At 38.9% G+C, this 27,691-nt stretch overlaps 1 protein-coding gene across 2 annotated transcripts in view; it reads right to left on the bottom strand.

Annotated features, from left to right (window-relative positions):
• LOC308274910 (ankyrin repeat and KH domain-containing protein 1) overlaps positions 1-27,691 on the bottom strand; it is a gene marked incomplete at both ends in the record, with an annotated part of 154,066 nt that overhangs the window by 19,059 nt on the left and 107,316 nt on the right. For both annotated transcript variants that reach the window (XM_080712874.1, XM_080712875.1), the window contains 10 exons: positions 887-1,061; positions 6,680-6,796; positions 7,828-7,923; positions 12,573-12,735; positions 14,326-14,501; positions 19,283-19,496; positions 21,991-22,133; positions 23,109-23,254; positions 24,434-24,545; positions 24,646-24,791. In XM_080712874.1, the coding sequence (XP_080569000.1) occupies positions 887-1,061; positions 6,680-6,796; positions 7,828-7,923; positions 12,573-12,735; positions 14,326-14,501; positions 19,283-19,496; positions 21,991-22,133; positions 23,109-23,254; positions 24,434-24,545; positions 24,646-24,791 (1,488 nt within the window). The remainder of the gene's footprint in view (positions 1-886; positions 1,062-6,679; positions 6,797-7,827; positions 7,924-12,572; positions 12,736-14,325; positions 14,502-19,282; positions 19,497-21,990; positions 22,134-23,108; positions 23,255-24,433; positions 24,546-24,645; positions 24,792-27,691) is intronic.

Here is a 27,691-nt window from a genome sequence, read left to right as displayed (position 1 = left end):
CAGCCAGCTTCTACCACGTAGTGAGACCCTGTTTCAAAATAAAGAACAAAAGCCAGGCAGCCAGGCATGGTGGCACACTCTTGTAATCCCAGCATCTGGGAGGCTGAGACTGGAGGATCGTGGTTCACGGACAGCCTCAGCTATTTAGTGAGACCCTCTGCAACTCAGTGAGACCCTGTTTCAAATTAAAGAATAAAAAATAGGGCTGGGGGTGTAGCTTGGAGGTCAAATGCCTCTGGGTTCCATCCTAAGACCCACAAAAAAATAAAAAATAAAAAAATAAAAAAAGCAGGCATGGTGGTGCATGCTTGTAATCCCAGCATCTGGGAGGCTGAAATAGGATGATTGCAGTTCACAGACAGCCTCAGCTATTACCTAGTAAGACTCTTTGCAACTCAGTGAGACCCTATTTCAAAATAAAGAATAAAAAAATAGGGCTGAGAATGTAGCTCAGAGTTCTTAGAAAGCCCCTGGGTTCTATCCCCAGTACCGCAAAACAACAACAACAAAATATCTATCCAGGCATGGTGGCACACACTTGTAATCCCAGTACTTGGGAGGCTGAGGCAGGAGGATTGAAGGTTCCTGGCCAGCCTCAGCTACTTAGTGAGGATCTCCATGACTTAGTAAGACTCTGTTTCAAAAAATAACAATAAAAAATAGGGCTACAGGTGTAGCTCAGAGGTAGAATGCCCCTGGGTCCAATTCCCATTACCACAAAAAGAAAACAAACAAACATCTAGAATCATTTACAACCTCAAACATCTAGAATCAAGTATCAACTTCAGATTAAAGTAATCAAGTATTAAATAAGAGTTAAAGGCAAAAAACACTTGTAATGAAGTTGATAAATAAAGGAAGAAGTTACCACTCAGTCATTTCTTACCATCCTCATCATTTTCCTCTTCATCTTCATCCTCAGGTAGTTCTGAGTTCTCCTTAGGTTTGTTTTCCTCATCTTCTTCCTGTTTCCTTTTCTGCTCCTCTTTTTTCTTTTTCCTCTTCTCTTTTCTTTTCTCTCTTTTAGCTGCAAGAGCTTGCTTTCTACTCTCTTCTCTTGACTACAAATGAAGTATACCAATAATGAATTTTACCAATAATGCAAAATTTTAGAGGGAGTACTAAGGATCTTTTTTAATTTTTTTTCCCGCTGGGCGTGGTGGCGCACGCTTGTAATCCCCGCGCTTGGGAGGCAGAGACAAGAGGATCGCGCCGGTTCGAAGCCAGCCGCGCGCGCTGGCTTAGGAGACCCTGTTTCCAAATAAAAATGTAAAAATGGGTCTGGGAGTGTAGCCCGGAGGTAGAAGGGCTTCCAGGAACCCCAGTACCACCCCCCCAAAAAAAAAAAAAAAATTTCCGTATTGGGGATGGAACCCAGGGGCATTCCACCTCTGAGCTAGGCCCCCAGCCCTATTTTTTATTCTTTATTTGAAACAGGGTCTCACTGAGTTGCAAAGGGCCTCACTAGCTGAGACTGTCCACGAACCACAATCCTACTGTTTCTGTCTCCCAAACGCTGGGATTACAAGTGTGTGTCACCACACCCAGTTGAGTATTAGGGATTGAACCCAGGGGCATTCTACCTCCAAGCTACATTTGTAGCTTTATTTTATTTTATTTTGAAACAAGATCTCACTAGGTTGCTGAGGGCCTTGCTAAGGTTAGCGCTGAACTTGTGATCTTCTGGTCTGACCTTCTGAGTACTGGAATTACAAGCATGCACCACCACTGCCGGGTTGCAACATTTTAATATAAAGTGACATTTTTGTTCACTATACAAAGGGTTTCAATTTCAAAACACATTTTAAAAGTAACAAAAGAGCCAGGTATGATTGTATATGCTTGTAATCCTAGTACTTGAGAGGCTGAGACAGGATTGTAAATTCAAGGACTACATCAGCAAATAGTGCAAACCTGTTTCAAAATAAAAGAATAAAATAGGGCTGGAGTATAGTGTGGAGGTAGAATGCCTTTGGATTCAACCCCCAAAATGCCACAAAATAAAGGAAACAAAAACAACAAAAGAAAACATATACTAAACATATCAAAACTAAAAACATTTGTCTTCAATGGAAACATCAAGAAAGTAAAAAGAAAGACAAATGCTGTGGTACATTCCTGTAATCCCACTACTTGGAAGGCTGAGAAAGGAGGTTTACAGGTTTGAGTTTAGCCTCAGCAGTATGGCAACACTCTCATCAACCTAACAAGACCTGCAGTAAAACAAAAAATTAAAAGGGCTGGGGTAGGGAGAGGGCTGTGGGTATAGCTGCCCTGAGTTCAATCCCTAGCACCAAAACAACAATAACAAAAACAAAAAAGGACAACCCACAAGAGGGAATAAATATTTTTTTTTTACAAATCATTCATCTGGTAAGGCACAGGTGTCTAGAATATATAATGACATTTGACAACTCACTAATGAAAAGACAATTCAATTAAAATATGTTGACAAGAGCCAACTGTGGTGGTGAATGCCTGTAATTCCAGTATTTGTATGACTGAGACAGGAGGATCACATGTTCAAAACCAGCCTCAGCAACTTAGTGAGACCCTATTTCAAAATAAAAAATGAAATAGGGCTGTTCTCCCAAATACTGGGTTTACAAGCATGGAAATTATGCAAAAAGTCTCATCAAAAGAATTTTTCCATGGAGCCCAGTTCTTATAATTAAGAAAAGCATTTCCCTGAAAACTGTAACTTAACATTCTGAGGTACAAATAAACTTTTTTTTTCTCTCTTTTTTTTTGCGGGTCTGGGGACGGAACCCAGAGTCATTTGACCTCTGAGCTACACCCCTTGTCCAAATTTTTATTTTTTTTCCTTCCTTCCTTCCTTCCTTCCTTCCTTCCTTCCTTCCTTCCTTCCTTCCTTCCTTCCTTCCTTCCTCTTTTTTTGTGGGTCTAGGGATGGAACCCAGGGGTATTCGACCTCTGACCTACACCCCCTGCCCTGCCCTATTTTTTATTTTTTATTTTAAACCGGGTCTCACTGAATTGCAAAGGGCCTCACTAAATAGCTGAGGCTGTCTGCGAACTGCGATCCTCTGGTCTCAGCCTCCCAAATGCTGGAATTACAAGCATGCGCCACCACAACCGGCTCATTCTTTTTTTTTTTTTTTTGCGGGTCTGGGGATGGAACCCAGGAGCATTCGACCTCCGAGCTACACCTCCTGCCCTATTTTTTATTCTTTATTTCGAAACTGGTTCTTACAGAGTTGCAGAGGGCCTCACTAAGTAGCTGAGGCTGTCCCCAAACCACAATCCTCCAGTCTCTGCCTCCCGAATACTGGGATTACAAGCGTGCGCCACGATGCCAGGCTTATTCTTTATTTTGAAACAGAGTCTCACTGAGTTGCAGAGGGTCTCACTAAGTAGCGGAGGCTGTCCCCAAACTGTGATCTTCCAGTCTCAGCCTCCCAAATGCTGAGATTACAAGTGTGCGCCACCACGCCTGGCTACAAATAAACTATTTTTTGAAGTTTTTATTTACCAAACCAGGGGTGGGCAAACTATGAACTGAGTGCCAAATTTTGTCTTCTGCCTGTTTTTTAATTTAATTTTTAATATTTCAGTGTTCATATTTAAAGTTCTATTGGAACATAGTCACGTTCATTCATTTACCAACTGTTTACAGCTGCCTTTGTGTTATAAAAGCAAAGATGAGTCATTATGACATAGACCACATGATATGCAGTATAAATGTTCATTATTTGGCTTTGTGTGTGTATGTAGGGTGGGTACTGGGAAAAGAACCCAGGGGCATTCTACCTCCTAGCTATACCCCTATCTCTTTTTATTTTTATCTAAACAGGGTCTAAATTGCTGAGGCTGGCTTTGAACTTGAGATCTTCTCATCTCAGCCTCTGAAGTGCTAGAATTATAGGTGTGAGCCACCACAACCAGCTACTATTTGGCATTTTATAGAAAAAGTATACCAATCTCTAATGTAAATAAAGGGGGGAAGACGTTAGGAAGAGATTTCATATTTAGCTAAAAGTGATTACATTACTTCTGGCATGAGAGCAATTCGATGATGTAGGGATTATCTGACTTAGTAGTCAGATAATTTCAAACTTCATTTTATTTTTTTATTCTTACTTTTTGGGGGAGGTATACATTACTTTTGGCATAAGAGCAGTTTGATGATGTAGGGAATTGCTAACCATGTCCTTGGGTAGTTACACACACACACACACACACACACACACACACACACACACACACACACACAAAGTGACCTTGGTAGTCAGATAATTTCAAACTTCATTTTTACATTTTTAGGGGAGGTACTAGGGATTAAACCCAGGAGTATTCTACCTCCAAGCTACATCACCAGTCCTACTTTTTATTCGTTATTTTGAAACAGGGTCTCAGTTGCAGAGGGCTGCCCTAAGTAGCTGAGCTTGGCCATGAACCTGCGATCCTCCTATCTCAGCCTCCCAAGTACTGGGATTACAAGTGTGCGCTACCATGTCTGGCTCCTTCACTTTATTTTATTTATTTATTTTTTTTGGTATGTGTGTGGTACAGGGATTGAATCCAGGGGCATTCCATCTCCAAGCTATACCCCCAACCCTACTTTAATGAAATAAAATAATGGCTAGAGATGTAGTGCAGAGGGAGAAAGCTCCTAGGTTCAATCTCCAGTAAAGAAGGATGGAGGGAGGGAAAGAAATAAAATGAAAATGAATATATAGCCGGGTATGGAACTCAGTAGTAGAGTGTTTGTCTAGCATTTATAAGGCCCAGAGATGGATCCCAATCATTGAAAAATATGTGCATACATACAAAAAAAAAAATGAACAATATATAAATAAATGTCTTCCTTCCTTCCTTTTGTGGTACTGAGGATTGAACCCAGGGGGTTTCTACCTGTAAGTTATATATCACTTGCCCTATTTTTTTTTTTTTTTTTTTTTTTTTTTGCAGGTCTGGGGATGAAACCCAGATGCATTCTACCTCTGAGATACATCCCCTGCCCTATTTTTCATCCTTTATTTTGAAACAGGGACTCACTGAGGTGCAGAGCCTCACTAAGTAGCTGAGGCTGTCAGTGAATGGTGATCCTCCGGTCTCAGCCTCCCAAATGCTGGGGTTACAAGTGTGCACCACCATGCCCAGCTACTAGCCCTATTTTTATTTTTTAAATTTGAAAGAAGGTCTCATTAAATTACTGAGGCTAGTTATGAACCCGGGATCCTTTTTTTTTTTTTTTTTTGCGGTAATGGGGATAGGACCCAGGGGCATTCTACCTCTGAGCTACACCCCTAGCCGTTTATTTTCTTCTTTATTTTGAAACCAGGTCTCACTAGGTTGCAAAGGGCCTCACTAAGTCAGCTGAGGCTGTCTACAAACTATGATCCTCTGGTCTCAGCCTCCCAAATGCTGGGATTACAGCATGTGGCACCACGCCTAGCCTGTGATCCTTCTGTCTCAGTATTCCAAGTACTAGAATTGCAAACATGTGCCACCATATCTGGCATTTCTTTTTAGTTTTAAACTGTAATCAAACCAGCCATTGTGGTGCAGGCTTGTAATTCCAGCATTTGGGAGGCTGAGACAGGAGAATCATAGCTTGAGGACAGCCTCAGCTACTTAGTGAAGCCTTTTGCAACTCAGTGAGACCCTGTTTCAAAATAAAGAATAAAAAATAGGGCTGGGGGTATAGCTCAGAGGTAGAATGCCCCTGAGTTCCATCCATCCCCAGTACAAAGAAAAAAAAAAAAAAGAAAAAAAGAAAAGGGCTAGGGTTGTCCCTCAGAGGTAGAATGCCCCTGGGTTCCAGCCCCAGTACAAAGGGGGTGGGGGGGAGTAATCAAATTTATCATGAAGTACTACAATTTACTTAATGTCCTAATGATAAGACTAAGGTTTATACTCCCTCCCTCAATATAATAGCAACGTGACAAATAAGTGTCTTTATATACTTGGATCTCTGAGCATTTTTATTCGATTATTTACCATAGATTAAATTTCTAAAATGGCATAGCTGGAGTAAAAGTATGTAAACTCTTTTACTCTTTGATTTGTCAAAGCAATTCCATTCATAGTTATAATTTACACTATATATTAAAAATCCTATCAGAGTGCTAATTTCTATATACACTTGCCATCAATAAAAATTACAAGCCACTTGTAATACCAGTACTTTGGAGGCTGAGGAAGGAGGATCACCGGTTCAAGGATACTCTTAGCAACTTAGCAAGACCCTGTTTCCAAATAAAAAATAAAATGGAGCTAGAGGTGTAATTCAAGAGGGAGAATGCCCCTGGATTCAATCCCCAACATGTCAAAAACAAAACAAAAAAACACTCAAAGAAATTAAGTCATTCTTTTACTGTGCAAATCTTGTGCATTTCTCACCTATTTATTGGACATTTATATTTTTTTTCTGTGAATTGTCTATTTATGTAATCATGGGTTTTCTTTCTTCTTTCCCTCCCTCCCCGCCTCCTTTTTTTTTTTTTTTTTTTTTTGTGGAACTGGGCATTGAACTCAGGGACATTCTACAGCCCCAGCCCTATTTTTATTCTTTATTTTGAAATTGGGTCTCGCTAAGTTGTAGAGGCTGGCCATGAACCTGCAATCTTCCTGCCTCAGCCTCCCTGCGCCACCATGCCTGGCTATTCTAGATAATTTTTAAAGATTGCTAATAAAAAATATTTTTTCCACTCACCTTTTCCAGATCAAGTTCCTTTAAAAGAATACTTGCATTCTTATTTGCTTCTGCAGCTTGCTGGTCTTTAGCTTTTACAATCGTCTCAACACATTGGTGACACTTTTTCAATAGTTCCTAAAGTAAAAAATGGAATTATATGAATATAGAAAACGTAACATACAGAAGACAAAATTGGAACTGATAAATATCCTATAATCTATGGGTTAAAGCTCAAAGAATTCAAAATTAATTAAAACAAATTAAGCTATCCTAGAGTTCAGTCCTGTTTCAATCTTTCATCAAACTGAAAAGTCTTTCCTAAAATATTTCCATGTATGTAGAAAACCTTTTAATCAGGCTAATGATTTACTAATTAACTTTAGCTGCAGTCACTACCATTATGGTTCACAGCAGGAAGAAAATCTCAACATACTCTGCTACTTTGCAAATGGAGAAACTAAATCATAAAAATATCTATGCTTCTGACTGACTTCCTTTCTTCCTTTTTTTTTTTTTTTTTTTTTTTTTTGGCGGTTCTGGGTATGGAACCCAGGAACATTTGACCTCCGAGCTATACTCCTGCCCTTCTTTTTATTCTTTATTTTGAAACAAGGTCTCACTAAGTTGCAGAGGGCCTCACTACGTAGCTGAGGCTGTCCGCAAACCCCGATTGGAGAGTGTCAGCCTCCCAAATGCTGGGATTACAAGCATGTGCCACCATGTCTGGCTTTTGATTTCTTTTAGGACAAAAATAAGTTCTCTTCTTTTGTGTGTGTATGATCCTGAAATTGAATCTAGGGGCATTTTATCTCTGAGCTATACCCCCAACCTTATTTTTTATTTTAAAACAGGATTTCATTGCATTGCTGACAGCCTTGATAAATTGCTTAGGCTATCCTCAAATCTGTAATCCACCTGTCTCAGCCTCCCAAGTACTAGTATTACCATGTGCCATCACATCCAGCCAAAAAACAAGTTCTTAATTGAATGTTGGCATATAATTTCACAAAGAACAAAAAAAGTTTTTTTTTGAGGTACTAGGAACGGAACCCAGGGCCATTCTTCATACGAGCTACAACCCAGCCCTATTTTTTATTTATTTTGAAAGAAGGTCTCACTAAGTTACACAAGGGCTAAAATGTGTTTTGACAACAGAGTAAACTTACCTTATCTGTAATTGTTGCTATATACCTCATGCATTCTATATCAGAAGGGAACTGATTGACTTCTTTCACCAAATACTGAACAACTTTTACATGACCCTGTAAGAAGCCAAAAAAAAAAAAAAAAAAAAACATAAGAGAATCCCTTCTTAAAATTTTGCTCACATGCATGACAACTTAGAAGTAAAAAAAGAACAGCCCCCCACCACCCCAGGGGCATTCTACCCTGAGCTACATCCCCCAGTCCTATTTTTTATTCTTTTTTATTTATTTATTTATTTATTTATTTATTTATTTATTTATTTTGGGTTTTTTTTGTGCATGTGGTACTGAGGATGGAACCCAGGGACATTCTACCTATCAGCGACACACCCAGTCTTACTTTTTATTCTTTATTTTGAAACAAGGTCTCACTGAGTTGCAGAGGGCCTCACTAAGTAGCTAATGCTTTCTGCCAACCATGATCCTCCTGTCTCAGCCTCTCAAATGCTGGGATTACAAGTGTGCGCCACCATGCTAGACTTTTATTCTTTTTTGAAACAGGGTCTCACTAAGTTATGAAGGGCCTCACTAAGTAGCTGAGACTGGCCACAAACCTATGATCCTCCTGTCTCAGCCTCCCTTGTACTAGGATTACAAGCATGAACCACCATGCCCCACTAAACAAAGGACAATATTCCTAAAGATATATTTTTTCAGTGTTACAGATCAAACTCGTGCCTCATGCATGCTAGGCAAGTACTCTACCACAAAGCTATATACTAAATTATGAAAATACGAATAGTATTCAGTTTATAAACAAAAATATAAATATATTATGCTTAGGAGTATATGGTGGGCCAAAAGGCATTCCTTTTGAATTTAATTAGTCATTTCTCACAGAAAGTAGAAAAGTTTCGGCAGAAAACACCATAGCCTAGACTCTTTTTTTGTGTGTGGTACTAAGGATGAAACCCAGGGGCATTCTATCTCCGAGGAATACCTTCAGCCCTATTTTTAATTCTGTATTTTGAAACAAGTCTCACTGAGTTGCAAAGGGCCTCACTAAGTAGCTGATAATATCTGCCAACCATGATCCTCCTGTCTTAGCCTCCCAAATGCTGGGATTACAAGCATCTGCCACCATGCTTAGCAGAATCATTCTATTAATAAAATGAAAATTGGCAATGTAAAATGAACCTCAGTATAAAAGGGAAGTTAATCCTAAAGTGGATTTTCTAAAATTAAAAGCATTATTTTGGCTCTATCTTACTAAACAAGGTGAACCATCTCATTTTTCTTAGCCTCACGACTTGAATCTAGATAAAACTCTTTGCTTTTCTTTCTTTCCCCCTTTTGGTCCAGAAGCATTCTATCCCCAAGAAAAGTTCCATTTTCTTTCTTATTTGAAAACAGGGTCTCACTAGGCTGTTGAGAGACACTCTATATTGCTGAGGCTGGCTTTGAACCTGTGATCCTCCTGTCTCAGCATCCCAAGTACTGGAATTACAAACATGCACCACCATGCCTGGCTAGATAAAACACTTTCTAAATGCCATTAACAGGGTCTGAATGATCTGTAATAAGTTCTTTTTTGTATATATATGGTGTTGGGGATTGAAGTCAAAGCTTCACACATACTAGGCAAGTGCTCTACCACTGTGCTGTACACCCAGCATTATAAGCATGTATCACCATTCCCAGCTGATCTGAAATAAATTCTAAACCTACCTATTTTTTTTTTTGGGGGGGGGTTGTACTGGGGATTGAACCCAGAGCTATTCTACCTCTTAGCTACACCCTCAGCCCTTTCTTTCTGTATATATGTATGTATGTATGTTTTGAAAAAGGGTTTCACTAGGTTGCTGAGAATCTCACTACATTGCTGAGGCTGTCCTTGAACCTGTGATTCTCCTTTCTCAGTCTCTCAATTACTAGGATTAGAGGCATGAACCACCATGTCCAGCTAAATATATCTATTTTTTTGTGTGTGGTGGTGGTACTGGAGGTGGAACCCAGAGGCTTTCTACCTCCGGGCTATATTCCCATACCTATTTTATATTTTATTTGTAAACAGGGTCTCACTAAGTTGCTGAGAGCCTTAATAAGTAGCTGAGGCTGGCTTTGAACCTATGCAATCCTGTCTCAGCCTCCCAAGCGCGGGGATTACAAGCATGCGCCACCATGCCCGGCTTAAGTATATCTATTTCAATAAAATGAAACTACTTTCCCCTACTAGTTAGGTTCTAAAACATCCTTAAGGATTCTTTTGGAGACAAAAAAAAAAAAAAAAAAATCAATAAAGTAGTTGCCTTTGGGCTAGAGAAATGATTGCAAATAATCTTGGAGAAACCTGGGGATGTGGAAATATTATATACTTTTTGGGGTGCGGATTACATGAGTGTATGCATTTATAAAAACCCAACAAGCTATGTACCTTATGATCCACACATTTTAGTATATGTAAATTATACTTCAATCAAAACATAAAAATATTAAAAAGAAATAACTCAAACTAATTCTACAAATATTTTCTTTTCTTTTGGTGTGTGTATGTGGTATTGGTGATTGAACCCAGGGGTGTTCTATTTCTGAACTATGCACCCAACTCTTTACTTTTTTAGTTTCAAACATGGTTTCACTAAGTTGCTGGGGGCCTTACTGAGTTGCTGAGGCTGCCCTTGAATCGGAGATTCTCCTATCTCAGCCTCCCAAGGACTGGGAGTACAGAAATGGGCCCATCACATCTGACAAGATTTTCTTTTAAAACATTTAACTTTAATTTGTTTTAAATTTTATTTTATTTTTATGTTGTGCTTATTGGCTTTTGTTTACCCCCAAGTCTGGGGATGCAACCCAGGGGCATTCAACCTCCAAGCTACAGCCTCTGCCTTGTTATTCTTTATTTTTTGAAACAGGGTTTCAATAAGTTGTGGAGGGCCTCACTAAGTAGCTGAGGCTATCTGCGATCTGCGATCCTCTGGTCTCAGCCTCCCAAATGCTGGGATTACAAGTGTGCGCAAGCATACCCTGCTTTATTGGCTTTTTTTTTTTTTTTTTTTTGTCCTAGGGATTGGACCCAAGGACATTCTACCTCCAAGCTACACCTCCAGCTCAATTTTTTATTTGGAAGCAGAGTCTCACTGAATTGCTGCAGTCTCACTAAGTTTCTGAGACTGGCTTTGAACCTGTCATCCTCCTGTCTCAGACTCCCAAGTACTGGGATTACTTGGTACATGGTGTGTCACCATGCCTGGTCTATTATGGGCCACTTTTATTTCTCTTTCTTTATTTTGGGTGGATTCTAGTTTCACATTGTATTGGGGTACAAAGTGTCTGCTGTTCTCTAATAGTTGTTCTGTGATCACTTAGTTTATGTCAGGCACTATGCTCAATGGTTGGATTTGTTTCTTTACTTATTTAGTTTTGTGTGTGTATGTGGTACTGGGGATGAAACCCTGGCACATTCTAACTCTGAGCTATTAGATGCCTGGCATTATTTTATTCTATTCTATTCTATTATTATTATTATTATTAGTGGGTCTGGAGATGGAACCCAGTAGCATTAGACCTCTGAGCTACACCCCCTGCCCTATTTTTTATTCTTTATTTTGAAACAGGGTCTCACTGAGTTGCAAAGAGCCTCACTAAGTAGCTGAGGCTGTCCGCGAACTGTGACCCTCCGGTCTTAGCCTCCGAAGTGCTGGGATTACAAGCATGCACCACCACACCCAGCTTATTCTTTTATTTTGAAACAGGGTTTTAATAAATTGCAGATGGCCTCACTAAATTGGTGAGGCTGGGGGTGAACCTGTGATCCTCCTGTTTCAGCTTCCTAAGTACTGGGATTACAAGCATCAACTACCACATCCAGCTAACAACTGGGTTTAAACAGTGGTGAAAAGAACAATCATAATTCTCAGTCCTCATGGACCTCCAAGTCAGCAAAACAGGTAAAAACAAACATTGCCGGGCATGGTGGCACACGCTTGTAATCCCTGCCCTTGGGAGGCTGAGACAGGAGGATTCCACAGGTTCGAAGCCAGCCTCAGCTACTTAGTGAGGCTCTCACTAAGTATCACACTCCCAGTATCACCAAAATTTAAAAAAAAAAAAGAACAAAACAAACAAATCTGAATAGTGACATTTAAAATGGGAGGTAAAGAATGAGTAGAGAGTGGAGTTAAGAGAAGTTAAGGGAGAACATTCTAAGAAAAGAAAACTGGCAAGCAAAAGGCATGAAACAGTTAAAAATTTAGTGCATTTGAGGACCGTGACCATACAGTATAGTAAGCAAAAGCAGTAAGGCAGCATAATTAGTCTGTGGTGGTTGTTAACCAAATTATGTAGAACTTTGTAAGCCATCTTAAATAGTTATGTTTATCATTAACTGCAACGTAAGGATGTTTAAAATATAGCAAAAACAAATGAGCATTACTATATATGAGAGGTAAACGTTTTTATAGAAATGCACTCCTTTTTGTTCCTATTCAGGTAATGAAAACATCCATATGTATGTAACAACTTTCATTTAACCTCATGTTTTACACACAATATCATAACGAAAATAGTCAAGATATCAAATGATTTAACAATGTTAAATTTATAGTGAACTTCCATGTAGTTCTTAGATTTCACAAGAGAATGAAGTTATCAGTGATTTTTGTATGAAAATACACCATTTTCCAATATTAATTTATCATTTTCCATGGCTGCTACTTAGAATTGGCTTAAAATTAGGAAATTTTCTCTCTCCCATATCCAATTACCTTGCGAAATGCTGACATAAGGGGTGTGATTTTCCGGTTATCTGCGGCATCCACATCAGCACCAGCTTGCACTAGTAATTGTACTACATCAAAATGACCACCATTGGATGCTAACCAAAGTGGTGTATTTCCCTTCTTGTTACGAACATCAATATGGGCTCCCCTATAAACAAAGAATTTTAATATAGTTTGTTTCTTATAAGAAAAGGCTGACATTTTTCTACTTTACTGTATCATCTTTTACCTTATAAAAAAACAACATGCAAATAATCTATTCTTTAAAAAGTCAATAAAGGAAAAATTATTTTTTTGTGTGTGGTACTAGGGATTGATCCCAGGGGCATTCTATCTCAGACCTCCAGCCCTATTAACAATATTTTATTTGCAAACAGGGTCTTGCTAAGTTGCAAACAGCCTTATCACTAAGTTGCTGAGGCTGGCTTTGAATCTGAGATTCTTCTGCCTCAGTCTCCCAAGTACTGGAATTACAGGTGAGTGCTACCATGTCTGGTGGAAAACAATTTTACTCATTTTGAAGGCTCTAAAAAGTTAAAGGAAGCACAAAATTTTTGTTCATTTTGGGTTACTTTTGAGAGTATTGGATATTGAATGCAAGGCCTCACACATGCAAGGCAAGTGCTCTACCACTAAGCTATATTTGAGCTCATTTTTTTTCATGGCACTAGGAATTTAACCTGGCATTCTACCTCCGAGCTACACTCCCAGCCCTATTTTTATTTTTTAATTTGAAACAGGGTTTCACTAAGTTGCAGAGCGCTTCACTCAGCTTCACTGAGGCTGGCTGTGAACCTGTGATTTTCCTGTCTCAGCTTCCTAAGTACTGAGATTACACATGTGTGCCACCACACCCAGCTTATTCTTTATTTTGGAAACAGGACCTTACTAGGTTGTAGAGGGCATTAAGTAGCTCAGGCTGGCTATAAACCTGAGATCCTCCTGTCTCAGCCTCCCAAGTAATGGGATTACAAGAACATGCCACTATGCCCAGCACAGCTTGTTCATTCTTTTTTTTGGGGGGTGGCACTGGGGATTGAACCCAGGGTCATTCTACCTCTGAACTACAATCCCCAGCCCTATTTTTAATTTTTTGTGGTACTGGGGACTTAACCAAGAGGCGTTCTACCTCTGAGCTATACCTCCAGTCCGATTTTTTATTCTTTATATTTGAAACAGAATCTCACTAAATTGTAGAGGGTCTCAGTAAGTAGCTGAGGCTGGCTCCGAACCTGTAATCCTCCTGTCTCAGCCTCCCAAGTACTGGAATTACAAGCTTGAGCCACCATGCCTGGGTTTTGATTTTTATTTTGAAACAAGTTACACTAGGTTGATGACAGTTTTAGTACATTCTGAGGCTATCCTTGAACCTGTGATCCTCCTGTCTCAACCTTCTCAGTAAGTGGGGATTATGAGGGTGGGCCAGCACATCCAACTTCCCAGCCCTTAATAATTTTTTTTTCCTTTTTTTTTTCTTTGTGGCACTGGTGATGGAACCTTTCTACCTCCGGGCTACACTCCCAGATCTATTTTGTATTTTATTTGGAAACAGAGTCTCTTAAACCAGCAAGGCTGGTTTCAAACCTGCGCGATCCTCCTGTCTCCACCTCCCAAGCGCAGGGATTATAAGCTTGCACCACCACCCCCAGGTCTAATTTTATTTTGAGACAAGGTCTTTTTGTTAAGTTGCTAAGGTTGGATTCAAACTTGCAATGTTTATGGATAGAAAATTACCCACCTGTTAATCAGGAGCTCACAAAATTTGTAATGACCTTTGTCCGCTGCTATTGTTAGAGCAGTATCTCTTGAGGAAGGAACAGGAGGGGCATTGACATCTGCTCCTTTATCAAGGAGAACTCTTCCAACCTCTGCATATCCTCCAGAAGCAGCTTCCATCAAAGGGGTAAGACCAGTCTGTTTAAGTCAATAAATTATGCTTAGATTCTACTTCTGATTTGCTCTAAAAGAGCTAAGCAATATTGTCTTAAATTTTACTAAATATTAAATAAAAACTGTTAGATTTAGACATGCCAGAATGAATTTATTTATAACCTATTACCTTATGCAAAAAGAAAAGCAGTTCTATACTATTATAAATTTATTCATTACATAACTTCTTTGCAAAGAATATGCTTCCAGGAATTACTTAGTTCTTTCTTTCTTTTTAATTAATAGTTACCTTTTAAATGAATAATTTAATTAATAATTACTTTTTAATTAATAATTACATCTTTTTTTTTGGCTGTAATGCGGATGGAACACAAGAGTCATTCTACCTCCAAGCTAAACCCCCAGCCCTATTTTTTATTCTTTATTTTGAAACAGGGTCTCACTGAGTTGCAAAGAGCCTCACTAAGTAGCTGAGGCTGTCCGCGAACTACGATCCTCCTGTCTCAGACTCTCAAATGCTGGGATTACAAGCCTGTGCCATCACGCTTGGATGAATCATTTCTATAATTTGTTACTAGAGAAGTTTCTCTGAAGAATAAAAAGAATTTCTTCTTTATTACTTCCTTTCTTTTTTTTTTGGTGGGTCTGGGGATGGAACCCAGGAGCATTTGACCCCCGAGCCATATCCTCTACCCTATTTTTATTCTAAGTTGCGGAGGGCCTCACTAAGTAGCTGAGGCTGTCTGCGAACCACAATCCTCTGGTTTCAAACTCCCGAATGCTGGGATTACAAGCGTACGCCACCATGCCCAGCTCTCCTTTTCTTATTTTTATTTTGTGTGTGTGTGGTACTAGATATTGAATCTAGGGGCATTCTACCTCTGAGCCATACCCCCAGCTTTATTATATTTTTATTTTGAAACACAGTCTTGCTAGGTTGACAAGAGTTCAGTATTTGCTGAGGCTATCCTCAAATCTGTGATCCTCTGGTCTCAGCTTTCCAAGTAATGGGATTACAGGCATGCGCAACTTTTGTGCAAAATGAAGAATATTAGAGTTGGTTGTGGTAGTGCACGCTTGTAATACCCGTACTTAAAATGCTGATAAAGGAGGACTGTAAGTTAAGAGGAGAGCGTCAGTAATTATTAATTAAAAATTGGTACTAAGGATGAAACAACCTAGGAACATTCTACCCCGAGCTATATCCCAGCCTTGATTTTTATCCTTTATTTTCAAATAGGGTCTTCCTAAGATGCAGAGGCTAAGCAGCGAGGCTGGCCACAAACCTGCTATTATCCTCCTATCTCAGTCTCCCAAGTACTGGGATTACAAGCCTGTGTCACCATGCCTGGCTCCCCAGCCATATTATTATTATTATTATTATTATTATTATTATTATTATTACTATTATTATTTTGTGGTACTGGGAATGAAACCCAGGGGTTTTCTACTTCCAGACTATACTCCCAGACCTATATTATATTTTATTTGGAAACAAGGTCTCATTAAGTTACTGAGAGCCTCACTGTACCTGAGGTTGGCTTTGAACCTGTGTGATTCTCCTGTCTCGGCCTCCAAGTACTGGGATTATAACCATGCGCTACCACGCCTGGCTTGCTCCTTCCTTCCTTCCTTCCTTCCTTCCTTCCTTCCTTCCTTCCTTCCTCCCTTCCTCCCTCCCTCCCTCCCTCCCTCCCTCCCTTTGTTCCTGGCAGGTCTGAGGATGGAACCTAGGGGCTTTCTAACTCCAGGCTATACCCTCAGCCCTATTTTATAATTTATTTTGAAAGAGGTCTCACTAAGTTGCTGAGAGCCTCACTAAGTAGCTGAGGCTGGCTTTGAACCTGTGCAATCCTCCTGTCTCAGCCTCCCAAGCGCTGGAATTACAAACGTGAGCCAATATGCCTGCCTGGCTGTTTTATTCTTTATTTTGAAACAGAGTCTAAGTTGCAGAGGGCCTCACTAAGCAGCTGAGGCTGGTCATGAACCACGACCCTCTGGTCTCAGCCTCCTGAATGCTGGGATTACAAGCGTTCGCCACCATGCCTGGCTTTCATTCATTCTCTTTATTTATTTGCAGGTCTGAAGATGGAACCCAGGGGCATTCGAACACCGAGGTTTACTACTGCCCTATTTTTTATTCTTTATTTTTGAGACAGAGTCTCACTGAATTGCAGAGGCCCTCACTAAGTAGCTGAGGCTGTCTGTGAACCGTGATACTACAGTCTCAGCCTCCCAAATACTGGGATTACAAGCGTGCGCCACCATGCCCAGCTTCATTCTTTACTTTGAATCAGGGTCTCAATAAATTGCGGAGGGCCTCACTAAATAGCTGAGGCTGGGTAAAAACCCGTGATCCTCCTGTTTCAGCCTCCCATGTAGTGGTATTATAAGCATGGTCATGCCTGGCTGAGTCTCAGCAATTTAGCCAGACTCTCAGCAATACAGTGAGACCTGTTTCAAAATAAAACTTAAATATAAAGCTGGGAGCTGGGCATGGCAGTGTAATCCCAGTATTTCAAGAGTTGAGACAGAAGGATCACAGGTTCACAGACAGCCTTAGACCCTCTACAACTTAGTGAGACCCTATTTCAAAATAAAAAAGGGCTGAAGGTGTAGCTTAAAGGTAGAATGTCTCTGGGTTCAATTCCCAGTACTACACACACACAAAAAGAAGGGCTGAGGTATATCTTAGAGATAAAATGCCCCGGGTTCAATCCTTAATACAACCACCACTACAATGACAAAAAAAAAAAAAAAAAGAGGAGTATTAAAGTTTATTTTTTGACGTGCCTTGTATAAATTAGTCTCTAAAAATATGGTAAATAAGTGGGGTTGGGCATGGTGGCACATGCTTATAATCCCAAGTACTTGGGAGATTGACCCAGGAGGACTGCTGGTTCATGGCCAGCCTCAGCTACTTAGGCCCTCTGCAACTTAGACGCTCTTTTTTTTTCTTTTTCTTTTTTGTCTCAGCCTTGCAAGTACTGGAATCACATGTGTGTTGTCACCATGTCCATCTTATTAAATTTAAAGACATTAACTGATGGAGTCAAGGGAGGAAATATTAAATTTCTATTCAAATGTTTCTAATTTGAAATGATACCAAATTGGCTGTCATCTAACTATAAAGAATTCCATGTAAACTTGCTTTCTTTTTCTTTCTTTCTTAATTTGGTAAGCTGGGCGTGGAGTGGCACATGCTTGCAAAATCCTGGTACTTGGGAGGCTGAGACAGGAGGATCCTAGGTTCAAGGACAGCCTCAGCAATTTTGTGAGGCTCTCAGCAACCTAATGAGATCCTGTTTCCAAATGAGAAATTAAAAAATCAATTTGGGAATATAGTTCAAAGGTAGAATGCCTCTGGGTTCAGTTCCCAGTACCAGAAGAAAAAAAAATTATTTGGAAACAGGGTTTCACTAAACTATGAAGGGCCTCATGAGGTTACTGAGGCTGTCCTAAATTGCATTTTTCTAGGGTTGAAAAGTACTGAACAGCTGGGCTGTAGATATAACTTGGAAGTATAATGCCCCTGGGTTTAATCCCCAGTATCAAAAAAAAAAAAAATCCTGAAACTGAATGAATCTTTAACATCAAATTAGATTTTATAGCTGGGTGTGGTGGCACAAGCTTGTAATCCCAGTATGTGGGAGGCTGAGACAGGAGGATCACAGGTTGGTGGCCAGCCTTAGCTACTTAAGGACAACCTTTGCAACATGTTGATAATCCTAGTACTTGAAGGCTGAGACAAGAAGATCACAAGCTTGCAGCCAACCTCAGGAACTTAGTGAGGCCTAATTTCTTTCTTTCTTTTCTTTTTTTTTTTTTTGGTGGAACTGGGGTGGAACCCAGAGGCTTTCTACCTCCAGGCTATACTCCCAGACCTATTTTATACTTTATTTGGAAACAGGGTCTCACTAAGTTGCTGAGAGCCTCACTAAGTAGCTGAGGCTGGCTTTGAACCTGTGTGATCCTCCTGTCTCAGCCTCCCAAGCGTGGGGACTATAAGTGTGCGCCACCACGCTCAGCTATATGAGGCTCAATTTCAAATTGAAAAATAAGCTTTGCATGGTGGTGCATGCTTGTAATTCCAGAATTTGGGAGGCTGAGACAGGAGAATTACAGATTCAAAGCCAGCCTGGGCAACTTAGCAAGGCCTTTTGCAACTTAGTGAAGCCGTTTTCAAATAAGAAATAAAATCGGGTTGGGGGTATAACTTGGAGGTAGAATGCCTCTGGGTTCCATCCCAAGTACTACAAAAATAAATAAAATAAAAACAGGGCTGGGAGTATAGCTTGGCGGTAGAATGCCACTGGGGTTCATCCCTAGTACCACAAGAAACAAAGGAAAAAGAAAAAAAAAAACACTGCAAAAAGATATATTAATAAAAAGCCACTCAAGGGTGAAGGTGAGGAAAAATAGTGATTCTGTTTTCTTTCCTTTCCTTCAAGAAAGTCATATATGAAGCTGGGCATGGTAGTGCATGCCTAAAATCCCTTGGGAGGCTGAGACAGGAGGATCATAGGTTCGAGGACAGTCTCAGCAAGTAGTGAGACTTACCAACCAAGTGAGACCCTGTTTCCAAATAAAAATAAAATAGAGGTGAGGTTATAGCTTACAGGTAGAATGTCCCTTGGTTCAATCCCCAGTGCCACTAAATAAATAAAAATAAAGGCATAAATGATAATGTCACCGATCACTCTATAACATAATACCCCAGTTTTAACTTATGACAACTTAAAATACTATGTCAATCAGATTATAGAAATATTTCTGCAACAGTTGACAGATTATAAAATGCTTACCTTTGCTCTATGTTCAACATTGGCTTTGCGGTCCAGAAGCAAACTCACTACTTCTGCTCTGCCCTGGAAACAGGCCAGGGTGAGGGCTGTGTTCCGATTGGTCTCTATTTGGGCATTAATGTCTGAACCCATATCAAGAAGTAGTTTCACTGCAGGAACATGTCCATTCATTGCAGCCAACATCAGAGGAGAAATACCCAGTTTACTCCCAGTCCTATAAGGAAAAATATCCTCAGAAAATTAAAATAATATGTTGCTTTGTTTAAAAAAAAATTAAAGATGAAAATGTCGCAGTAAAAAGAAAGGTTTAATATTGATGAATACTGGGGAGGGAACGGGGCAGGAATTGGTTAAGGGCTAATTGGGTGATGTGTGCATGTATGCCTCTACCATCTTGTACCCCATTAAGATATGTGATTACAATGCACCAATAAAAAAAAACTGATAAGGTTTTGTTTAGATCACCAATAAGTAATAGGAAGATCTCATCATTTAAAACATATTACCTGAGGCAGGCATGGTGGCACACACTTGTAATCCCAGTACTTGGGAGGCTGAGATAGGAGGACTGCAAGTTACTGGCCAGCTTCAGCTACTTATTTAGGCCCTTCCAAAACTTAGTGAGACCTCGTTCCAAAATAAAGTATGAAAAACAGGGCTGGGAATATAGCTCAGAAATAGAAGGCCCTTGGGTTCCATCCCCAGTACCACAAAAACAAACAAACAACAACAACAACAAAAACCCGTATTACCTGCTTATGGGTATAAATTTCCAACAAAGTACAAAGTACTTTTTGAAATGAGTTTTCTTTATTTGTATTATGATGATGATGATGATGATGATGATACTGGGGATTGAACCCAGGGGTATTCTATCTCATAGCTACATCCTATCCCTGTTTTATTTGAAACAGGTTCTTACTAAGTTGCAGAGATCCTTAATTAATTGGTAGCTGAGGCTGGTTGCAAACCTGTGAACCTCCTGTCTCAGCCTCCAAAGTACTAGGATTAACAAGTATGCGCCAACATTCCCAGCTATGAGGTCGCTTTAAAAGAAGCCATATTGAGCGGGGTGTGGCAGTGCACACTTGTAATCCCAGTACTTGGGAGGCTGAGATAGGAGGATTGCAGGTTTGTGGCCAGACTCCTCTACTTAGTGAGGCCTGCTGCAATTTAGTGAGACACTGTTTCAAAATAAAAAATAGGGCTGGGGCAGGGTGACATACACCTATAATTCCAGTACTTGGGAGGCTAAGACAAGAGGATTGCAGGTTGTAGACAAGCCTCAGCAATTTAGTCAGACTCTCAGAAACCTAGCAAGAACCTGTTTCAAAACAAACTGACTGGGGGGTGTATCTTGTAGGTAGAATGCCCCTGGTTTCAACCCCTAGTACCAAAAACAAAACAAACAGCCAGGCAAGGTGGCGCAGGCTTGTAATCCTACTTGGGAGGTTGTGACAGGAGGATTCATGGATTCGAAGCCAACGTCAACTACTTAGTGAAGCTCTCTGCAACTTAGAGATCCTGTTTCAAAATAAAGAATAGTGCTGGGAGTATAGCTCAGTGCCCCTGGGTTCAATCTCCAGTATTACACACACACACACACACACACACACACACACACACACACACACGAAAAAGAAAAAAGAACCTTGGAAGAACCCTTGTTATCTTAATTTAAAATGGTATCTAAGCCGGGCATGGTGGTCCCAGCATTTGGGAGGCTGAGACCCGAGGATCACAGTTAGCAGACAGCCTCAGCTACTTAGTGAGGTACTCTGCAAGGTTTCAAAATAAAAATTGGGCAGGGGATGTAGCTCGGAGGTCAAATGCCCCTGGGTTCCACCCCCAGACCCGCAAAAAAAAAAAAAAAAAAAAAAAAAAAAAAAAAAAAAAAAAAAAAGGTATCTAAGCTGGGTGTGGTAGCACATGCCTATAATCCCAGCATTTGAGAGGCTGAGACTGGAGGATCTCGGTTCGTGGACAGCCTCAGCTATTAGTGAGGTCCTTTGCAACTCAGTGAGATCCTGTTTCAAAATAAAGAATAAAAGCTGGGTGTGGTGGCACACGCTTATAATCCCCGCACTTGGGAGGCGTAGACAGGAGGATCGCGCCAGTTCGAAGCCAGCCTCGCTGGCTTAAGAGACCCTGTTTCCAAATTAAAAAAATATAAAAAAGGTCTGGGACTGTAGCACGGAGGTAGAAGGGTTCCATCCCCAGTACCACCACCAATACTACTAATAATAACAATAATAATAATAAATAAAGAATAAAAAAATAGGGCTATGGGTGTCGCTCGGAGGTAGAACTTCCCTGGGTTCCACCCCCAGTACTGCAAAAAAAAAAAAAATAAATAAAAAAAAATAAATAAATAAATAAATAAAATAAAATAAAATAAAATAAAATGGTATTGGTCACCAGGCATGGTAGTGCATGCCTGTACATGGGAGGCTCCAAGAAAAATCACCAGTTTGAGACAACCCCGGCATCATAGTGAGTTTGTCAGAACTTAGGGAGAGTCTGTTTCAAAAAAAAAAAAAAAATAGGGCTGAGGTTGTAGCTCAGAGATAGAATACCCCTGGATCCAATCCCCAGTGCCACAAAGTTAAATAAATAAATAAATAAAGTAAAATAAAATGGTATCTGTCCAAACATTTATGGAAAGACAATTCTAACAAGAGCAATGAAAATCAATGAATAGGTGGTACCTTGAATTAATTTCTGCACCAGCATTAAGCAGAATCTTAATAATATTAACATATCCTCCAGATGCAGCTAGACTCAACGGTGTATAATCAGACACATTCCTATGCTCTTTATTTGCACCTCGAGCCAGCAGCAAGTCTACTACCTATAAAGTAAAATATAAACAGAAACTCATTTTATACCAAGAGCTCAACTTATAATAGTACAAAGAAATAGAACCTACAACTTCCTGGTCTAAATATCTGACAATTTATTTTGTTAATTCCTAAATATTAAAAAAAATAACAGGATTAGAGAAATGGGTTCAATTTCATATCAAGGATTTTAGAACTTTGAAATCCCAAGTATACTGAAAAAAAGGTCACCCTTTCCACTTGTCAATTATTTAGCAATGAAGTTGCATTTCCTACATGTTAAAATTGTGTTCATTCAACCTCAATAAGTGTAAAAATAAAGATAATTTTTATTTGGTCTTCAGGGAAAGAAAGAGTATTATTGTTTGGGTTTGAAATGTCCCCTAAAAGCTGTGTTGAAGGCTTGGTACCCACTGCAGCAATATCTAGAAGTGGGAGCTTTGGGAAAATGTTTGGAACAAGAGGGCTGTGACCTCATCAGTGGACTAACCCATCGAAAGTTGAGTGGACTAATAAGAGATGTGGGAAACTGTAGGCAGTTGGAGCATGGTTGAAGGAAGTAGGTCATTGAGGGGGGGTATACCCTTGGAAAGTATATCTTGTTCCTGCCACTGCCCTGCCTCTGCTTCCTGGTAGCCATAAGATAAACAATTTTCTTCTGTTACATCCTGCCATGATGTTTCTACCTGTGAGCTAGGAGACCATAGTTTGAAATCTCTGAAACCTTGATCATAAATAAACTCATCCTTCTTTAGGTTGTTCTAGTCAGATATTTTGGTCACAGCAATGAAAACCCGAGTAAATGTAGATTCCTTTATTTAAATGAACAAAAATATACTAACTTAACAAAAGTATACTACCTCTTAAAAGGTATATATAACATGTCAAAACATATGCATGTTTTGTTCATGTAGCTAAAGCACTAATTATATGCATATTTAAAAATACAAGCAAAATGAATATAAACAAAAATAACATTAACACACCTCCTGACGTCCACCAGAACATGCCAATGAAAGTGGAGTATCCTTAGTTCGTTCAGATTGTGCTTCTATATCTCCACCTTTATCCAAAAGGATTTCAACAACTCCAACATGCCCTGCTGTAGCTGCCAGGATCAGTGGTGTAAAACCTAAATCAGAAAATAAAAATCACTAACAAATCTGTGGTTTCTATTTATTTTAAAGCTATTGCTTTAAATTATTGTTTTAATAAAATCTTTAGGGCAGACAGTGATGGTCATTCAGCATAAAACTTTTCTAAATACTTTTTGTTTTTTTTGGTGGTAGTGGGGATTAAACCCAGAGTTGCTCTATTTCTGAGTTACACCCCTAGCCCAATTTTTTTTTTGGGGGGTGGTGGTGGTACTGGGGTTCCTGGAAGCCCTTCTACCTCCGGGCTACACTCCCAGACCTATTTTTACATTTTTTTTTTTTTTTGAAACAGGGTCTCCTAAGCCAGTGCCCACGGCTGGCTTCAAACCTGCGTGCTCCTCCTGTCTCTGCCTCCCAAGTGCGGGGATTACAAGCACGCGCCACCACGCCCAGCTTACACCCCTAGCCCTATTTTACTTTTTAATTTGAAATAGAGTCTAAGTTGTAGAGGACCTAAGTTGCTGAGGCTGGCTGCAAACCCATGATTCTCCTGTCTTAGCTTTCCCAGTACTAGGATTACAGGTATGTGCCACCATGCCAGGCATAATATATATATAATATATATATATATATATATATATATATATATATATATATATATATATATATATATATATATATATATATATGATGACAAAAGCCCATAAAACTTGATGAAAGAGGGGAAAAAAGGTGCTAGGGATTAAACCCAGGCCCTAGGGCAAGCTAGGCATGACCTCTACCACTAAGCCACACCCTTACCCCTACAACTAAAATTTACTCATCATCACTGATAATTTTTTATTTTCAGTACTGGGGATGGAACCCTGGGGCATTTTACCTCTGAGCTATACCCCCAGCCCCATTTTTTTATTCTTTATTTTGAGACAGAGTCTCACTGAGTTGCAAAGGGCCTGAGTAGCTGAGGCTGGCCACAAACCCAGATCCTCTTGTCTCAGCCTCTCAAATGCTGGGATTACAAGCGTGAACCACCACACCTGGCCACTGAAGATTTACATGTAACTTTTTCTTTATGGAGATTTGGCTCTGCAGACTAATGAATCTGGATATTGTTTATTCACTTTATCACTGAGAGTGTAGTAACTACTTATTGATGTTGAAATAGCTACTATTTTCTGATGTAACTATGCTTATATTTTGTGATTGACATTTCCTACCTTTTTTGTCTCGGTGCTCAATTTTAGCATCTCGTGCAATGAGTACAGATACAAGTTCTTCATGACCACCTGCACAAGCTAATGTTAATGCTGTGTCATGATTGCTCTCAGTCTAAATGAAAAAAGCATTTTTTAAAGGGTTACCAACTGAACATTTCTTTTTGCCATGAATAAATAGGTTGTACAAAATAAGTTTAAAGGAATTTACTCACATGTGCATCTATGTCAACTGAAGGATACATAGGGGGCATAGACTGGGAAACCATATTGCTTGGAGTCTGTGAACAGGATTCAGGTATAAGACATTCTGTGGTTTGAGAGGAACCATTTGAAGCAGTGGGCACTCTGCTACTCACAGCTGAAAAATAATATTCATATTGCTAAATTCCATTTAATAATTCCATTTAATAAGGTCATTTGTAACAAAGAAAAGTACAAAAATAAAAAAAATTTCTATAGTAGAGATAAATATAGCAGTAACATCTCAAGGTTTGGAATTAGAATGACCAATATTTGAATCCTACCTCTACCACTGATTTTCTGACCTTAAACGAGTAATTAACTTGTCTGAACATCAATTTTTCTTATTGCAGAAATAAATATTACCTGCCTTGGAAGGTTATCGAAAAGACCACTTGAGATAATGCATGTAAAATACTTAACACAGTACTGGATATTTGGTGCACATACAATAAATGATAACTTTTTATATTGTCAATAGTGAGAATATGGTTACCAATTCTTTTTAAAAGGAGTTTTATATCTTAGCTTGAAAAGACCAATTAGATAAAAATACCCTGTGGACAATGCAAAAAAGTAGTGGGAGGAAAAGGATGGGACAAATTAGAATATTTCTCAAATAAATAAGCATTCTATCTCTGAGCTATACCCCCAGATCCTCCTGTATCAGCCTCCCAAATACTAGAATTACAAGTGGTGTTACCACATCTGGCTAGGTGTGTTTTTAAAATGAAATATCTCCTTTGAAAACTTCCTAAAATAAATCACTGTCTGAAAGTCAAACTATTATTATTGTTTATATTACTATTATTATTTTTTTGGGGGGGCAGTACTGGGGATGGAATCCAGGGGCATTCTACCTCGGAGATACACCCCCATCCCCATTTTTTATTCTTTATTTTGAAACAGTCTCACTGAGTTGCAAAGGGCCTCACTAAGTAGCTGAGGGTGGCTTTGAACCTGCACAATCCTCCTGTCTCAGCCTCCCAAATGCTGGGATTACAAGTGTGTGCCACCACACCCAGCTTCAAACTAGTATTAAAATGAACGTTAGAACTTTACATGTGGGAGTTTCAGATGTGGTGTTTGGAAACTGAATTAATAGCTTTTATGTCTCTGAATATGTATTATATTTCATAGGGCATAGAGTTTGACTTACTGAGGAGGAAACAGGACCTATTTCAGGATAGATGAGTAGTAGTCAATGAGACAATGTAAAGCATTTAACACAGTGTTTTGCACATGGTGAGTATTCAATAAATATATTTTTAAAAAGACTTTAGTATTATTATTCACTATATTGAAAAATAAAAACATTCGATGAAAAACTCAAAAAATATAATCATGAATAACACATTAAAAAACAAAGCTTTAGTGATGGCAATAACTTAATATTTGCACCTATTAAAAGTCAGTCAAAAACACACAAGACTTGAAGGAAAATTGCAATTGTTTCAAGTGTTGGAAAATGTCTTCTCTCAAAAATTTTGATATGACTGAATCCCAATCAAGGATATTGTATGTATGATTCAGTTTACTAAGTATAAATTTTTCAGTTTATTAAGTTACTAGATTAGCTAATTTAGCAAAATTTAAGATGCTTGCATGTTTTTGTATGAGATATCCCCACCAAAACCAATATATAAAACCATCTCAGCAATATAAATTTTAACAACTTCTGTCACCATATAAATAACATAATTCAACTATCCAATTACAAATAAGGATGATTATATTTGTTTCACCTATAAGAATATACATAATGGAAAAAAAGGTTCAAAGTTTTGCATCATTCAATCAATTAAAAGTAGAGAGTAGTGGGTTACACCTCCTTAAAAATGATATGTTTCTGCTGGCCGTGGTGGTGCATGCTTGCAATCCCCGCGCTTGGGAGGCAGAGCTAGGAGGATCACGCAGGTTCGAAGCCAGCCTTGCTGGCTTAAGAGACCCTGTTTCCAAATAAATATATAAAATAGGTCTGGGAGTGTAGCCCGGTGGTAGAAGGGTTCCACCCCCAGTACCACCAAAAAAAAAAAAAAAAAAAAAAGTTTGGAAAACAGCTCAGAACAATGTATTAGATATATAGTACCTTACTGATGGACTTTAACACTCATCCGCTTTATAATTAACATATGCCTTAGTAAACAACTACTTTTCTGTCATTATTTTGTTTAATAAATTTTTATTATGAAATTCAGATATTTAAAAAAAATGTAAATATGCTTAGGGTGCTAGGCCAGAATTTGATGCTAAGAAAGATTTCTTTACAAAATTGGTTTTTAACAAATACTTCACTGCATAACAGCTGTTACCAAAAATAGTTACATCTTTTACTGTACATTTTTGTACTACCTCAACCTAGAAGCATATTTTCTCCTTCAAATAATGACAATCAGAAACATTCCATAGAAAGTGACTTTAATAGAATTAATTACAAATAAAAAGTTATAAAATAAAATTAGAAAGTAGCAAGAAATTTAAAAGGTATATGTGGAATAAAGGTTGTATGAGAACATTATACTAAGACATTTTCATAAATGCTACAATGTTTCCTACTTCTGAATAAAATATTTCCGAAAATTACTAACACTACTACCATAAAGTTCAATGTTTAATTCAAATTTAATTTATACATTATTCTAAAAGGGAGTGATGGAAAAACTAGGTGTAATATTCTAACTTTACTACATGAAGTTGAAGAAAGCTTTCTAGGTGATATAAAAATAGTTTTATTATGAAAAACTCATATGTACATAATATATATGTTAGGTTTTAAATTTTTAACTGCTAGCCAGGCGTGGTGGCATATACTTGTAATCCCAGCATTTAGGAGGCTGAGACAAGAGGATCGTGGTATGCAGATAGCCTCAGCTACTTAGTGAGGCCCTTTGGAATTCAGTGAGACCCAGTTTCCAAATAAAGAATTAAAAATAGGGCTGGGGTGTGGCTTGAAGGTAGAATGCTCCTGGGTTCCATCCCCAGTACCCCCCTACACAAAAATTATTATAAATCTGTTGT

Source organism: Muscardinus avellanarius (assembly GCF_963383645.1).
Source record: "Muscardinus avellanarius genome assembly, chromosome: 1".
Classification (NCBI taxonomy): Eukaryota; Metazoa; Chordata; class Mammalia; order Rodentia; family Gliridae; genus Muscardinus; species Muscardinus avellanarius.
The sequence above is the reverse complement of the archived record's forward strand: the minus strand, read 5'-3'. Positions and strand labels throughout refer to the sequence as shown.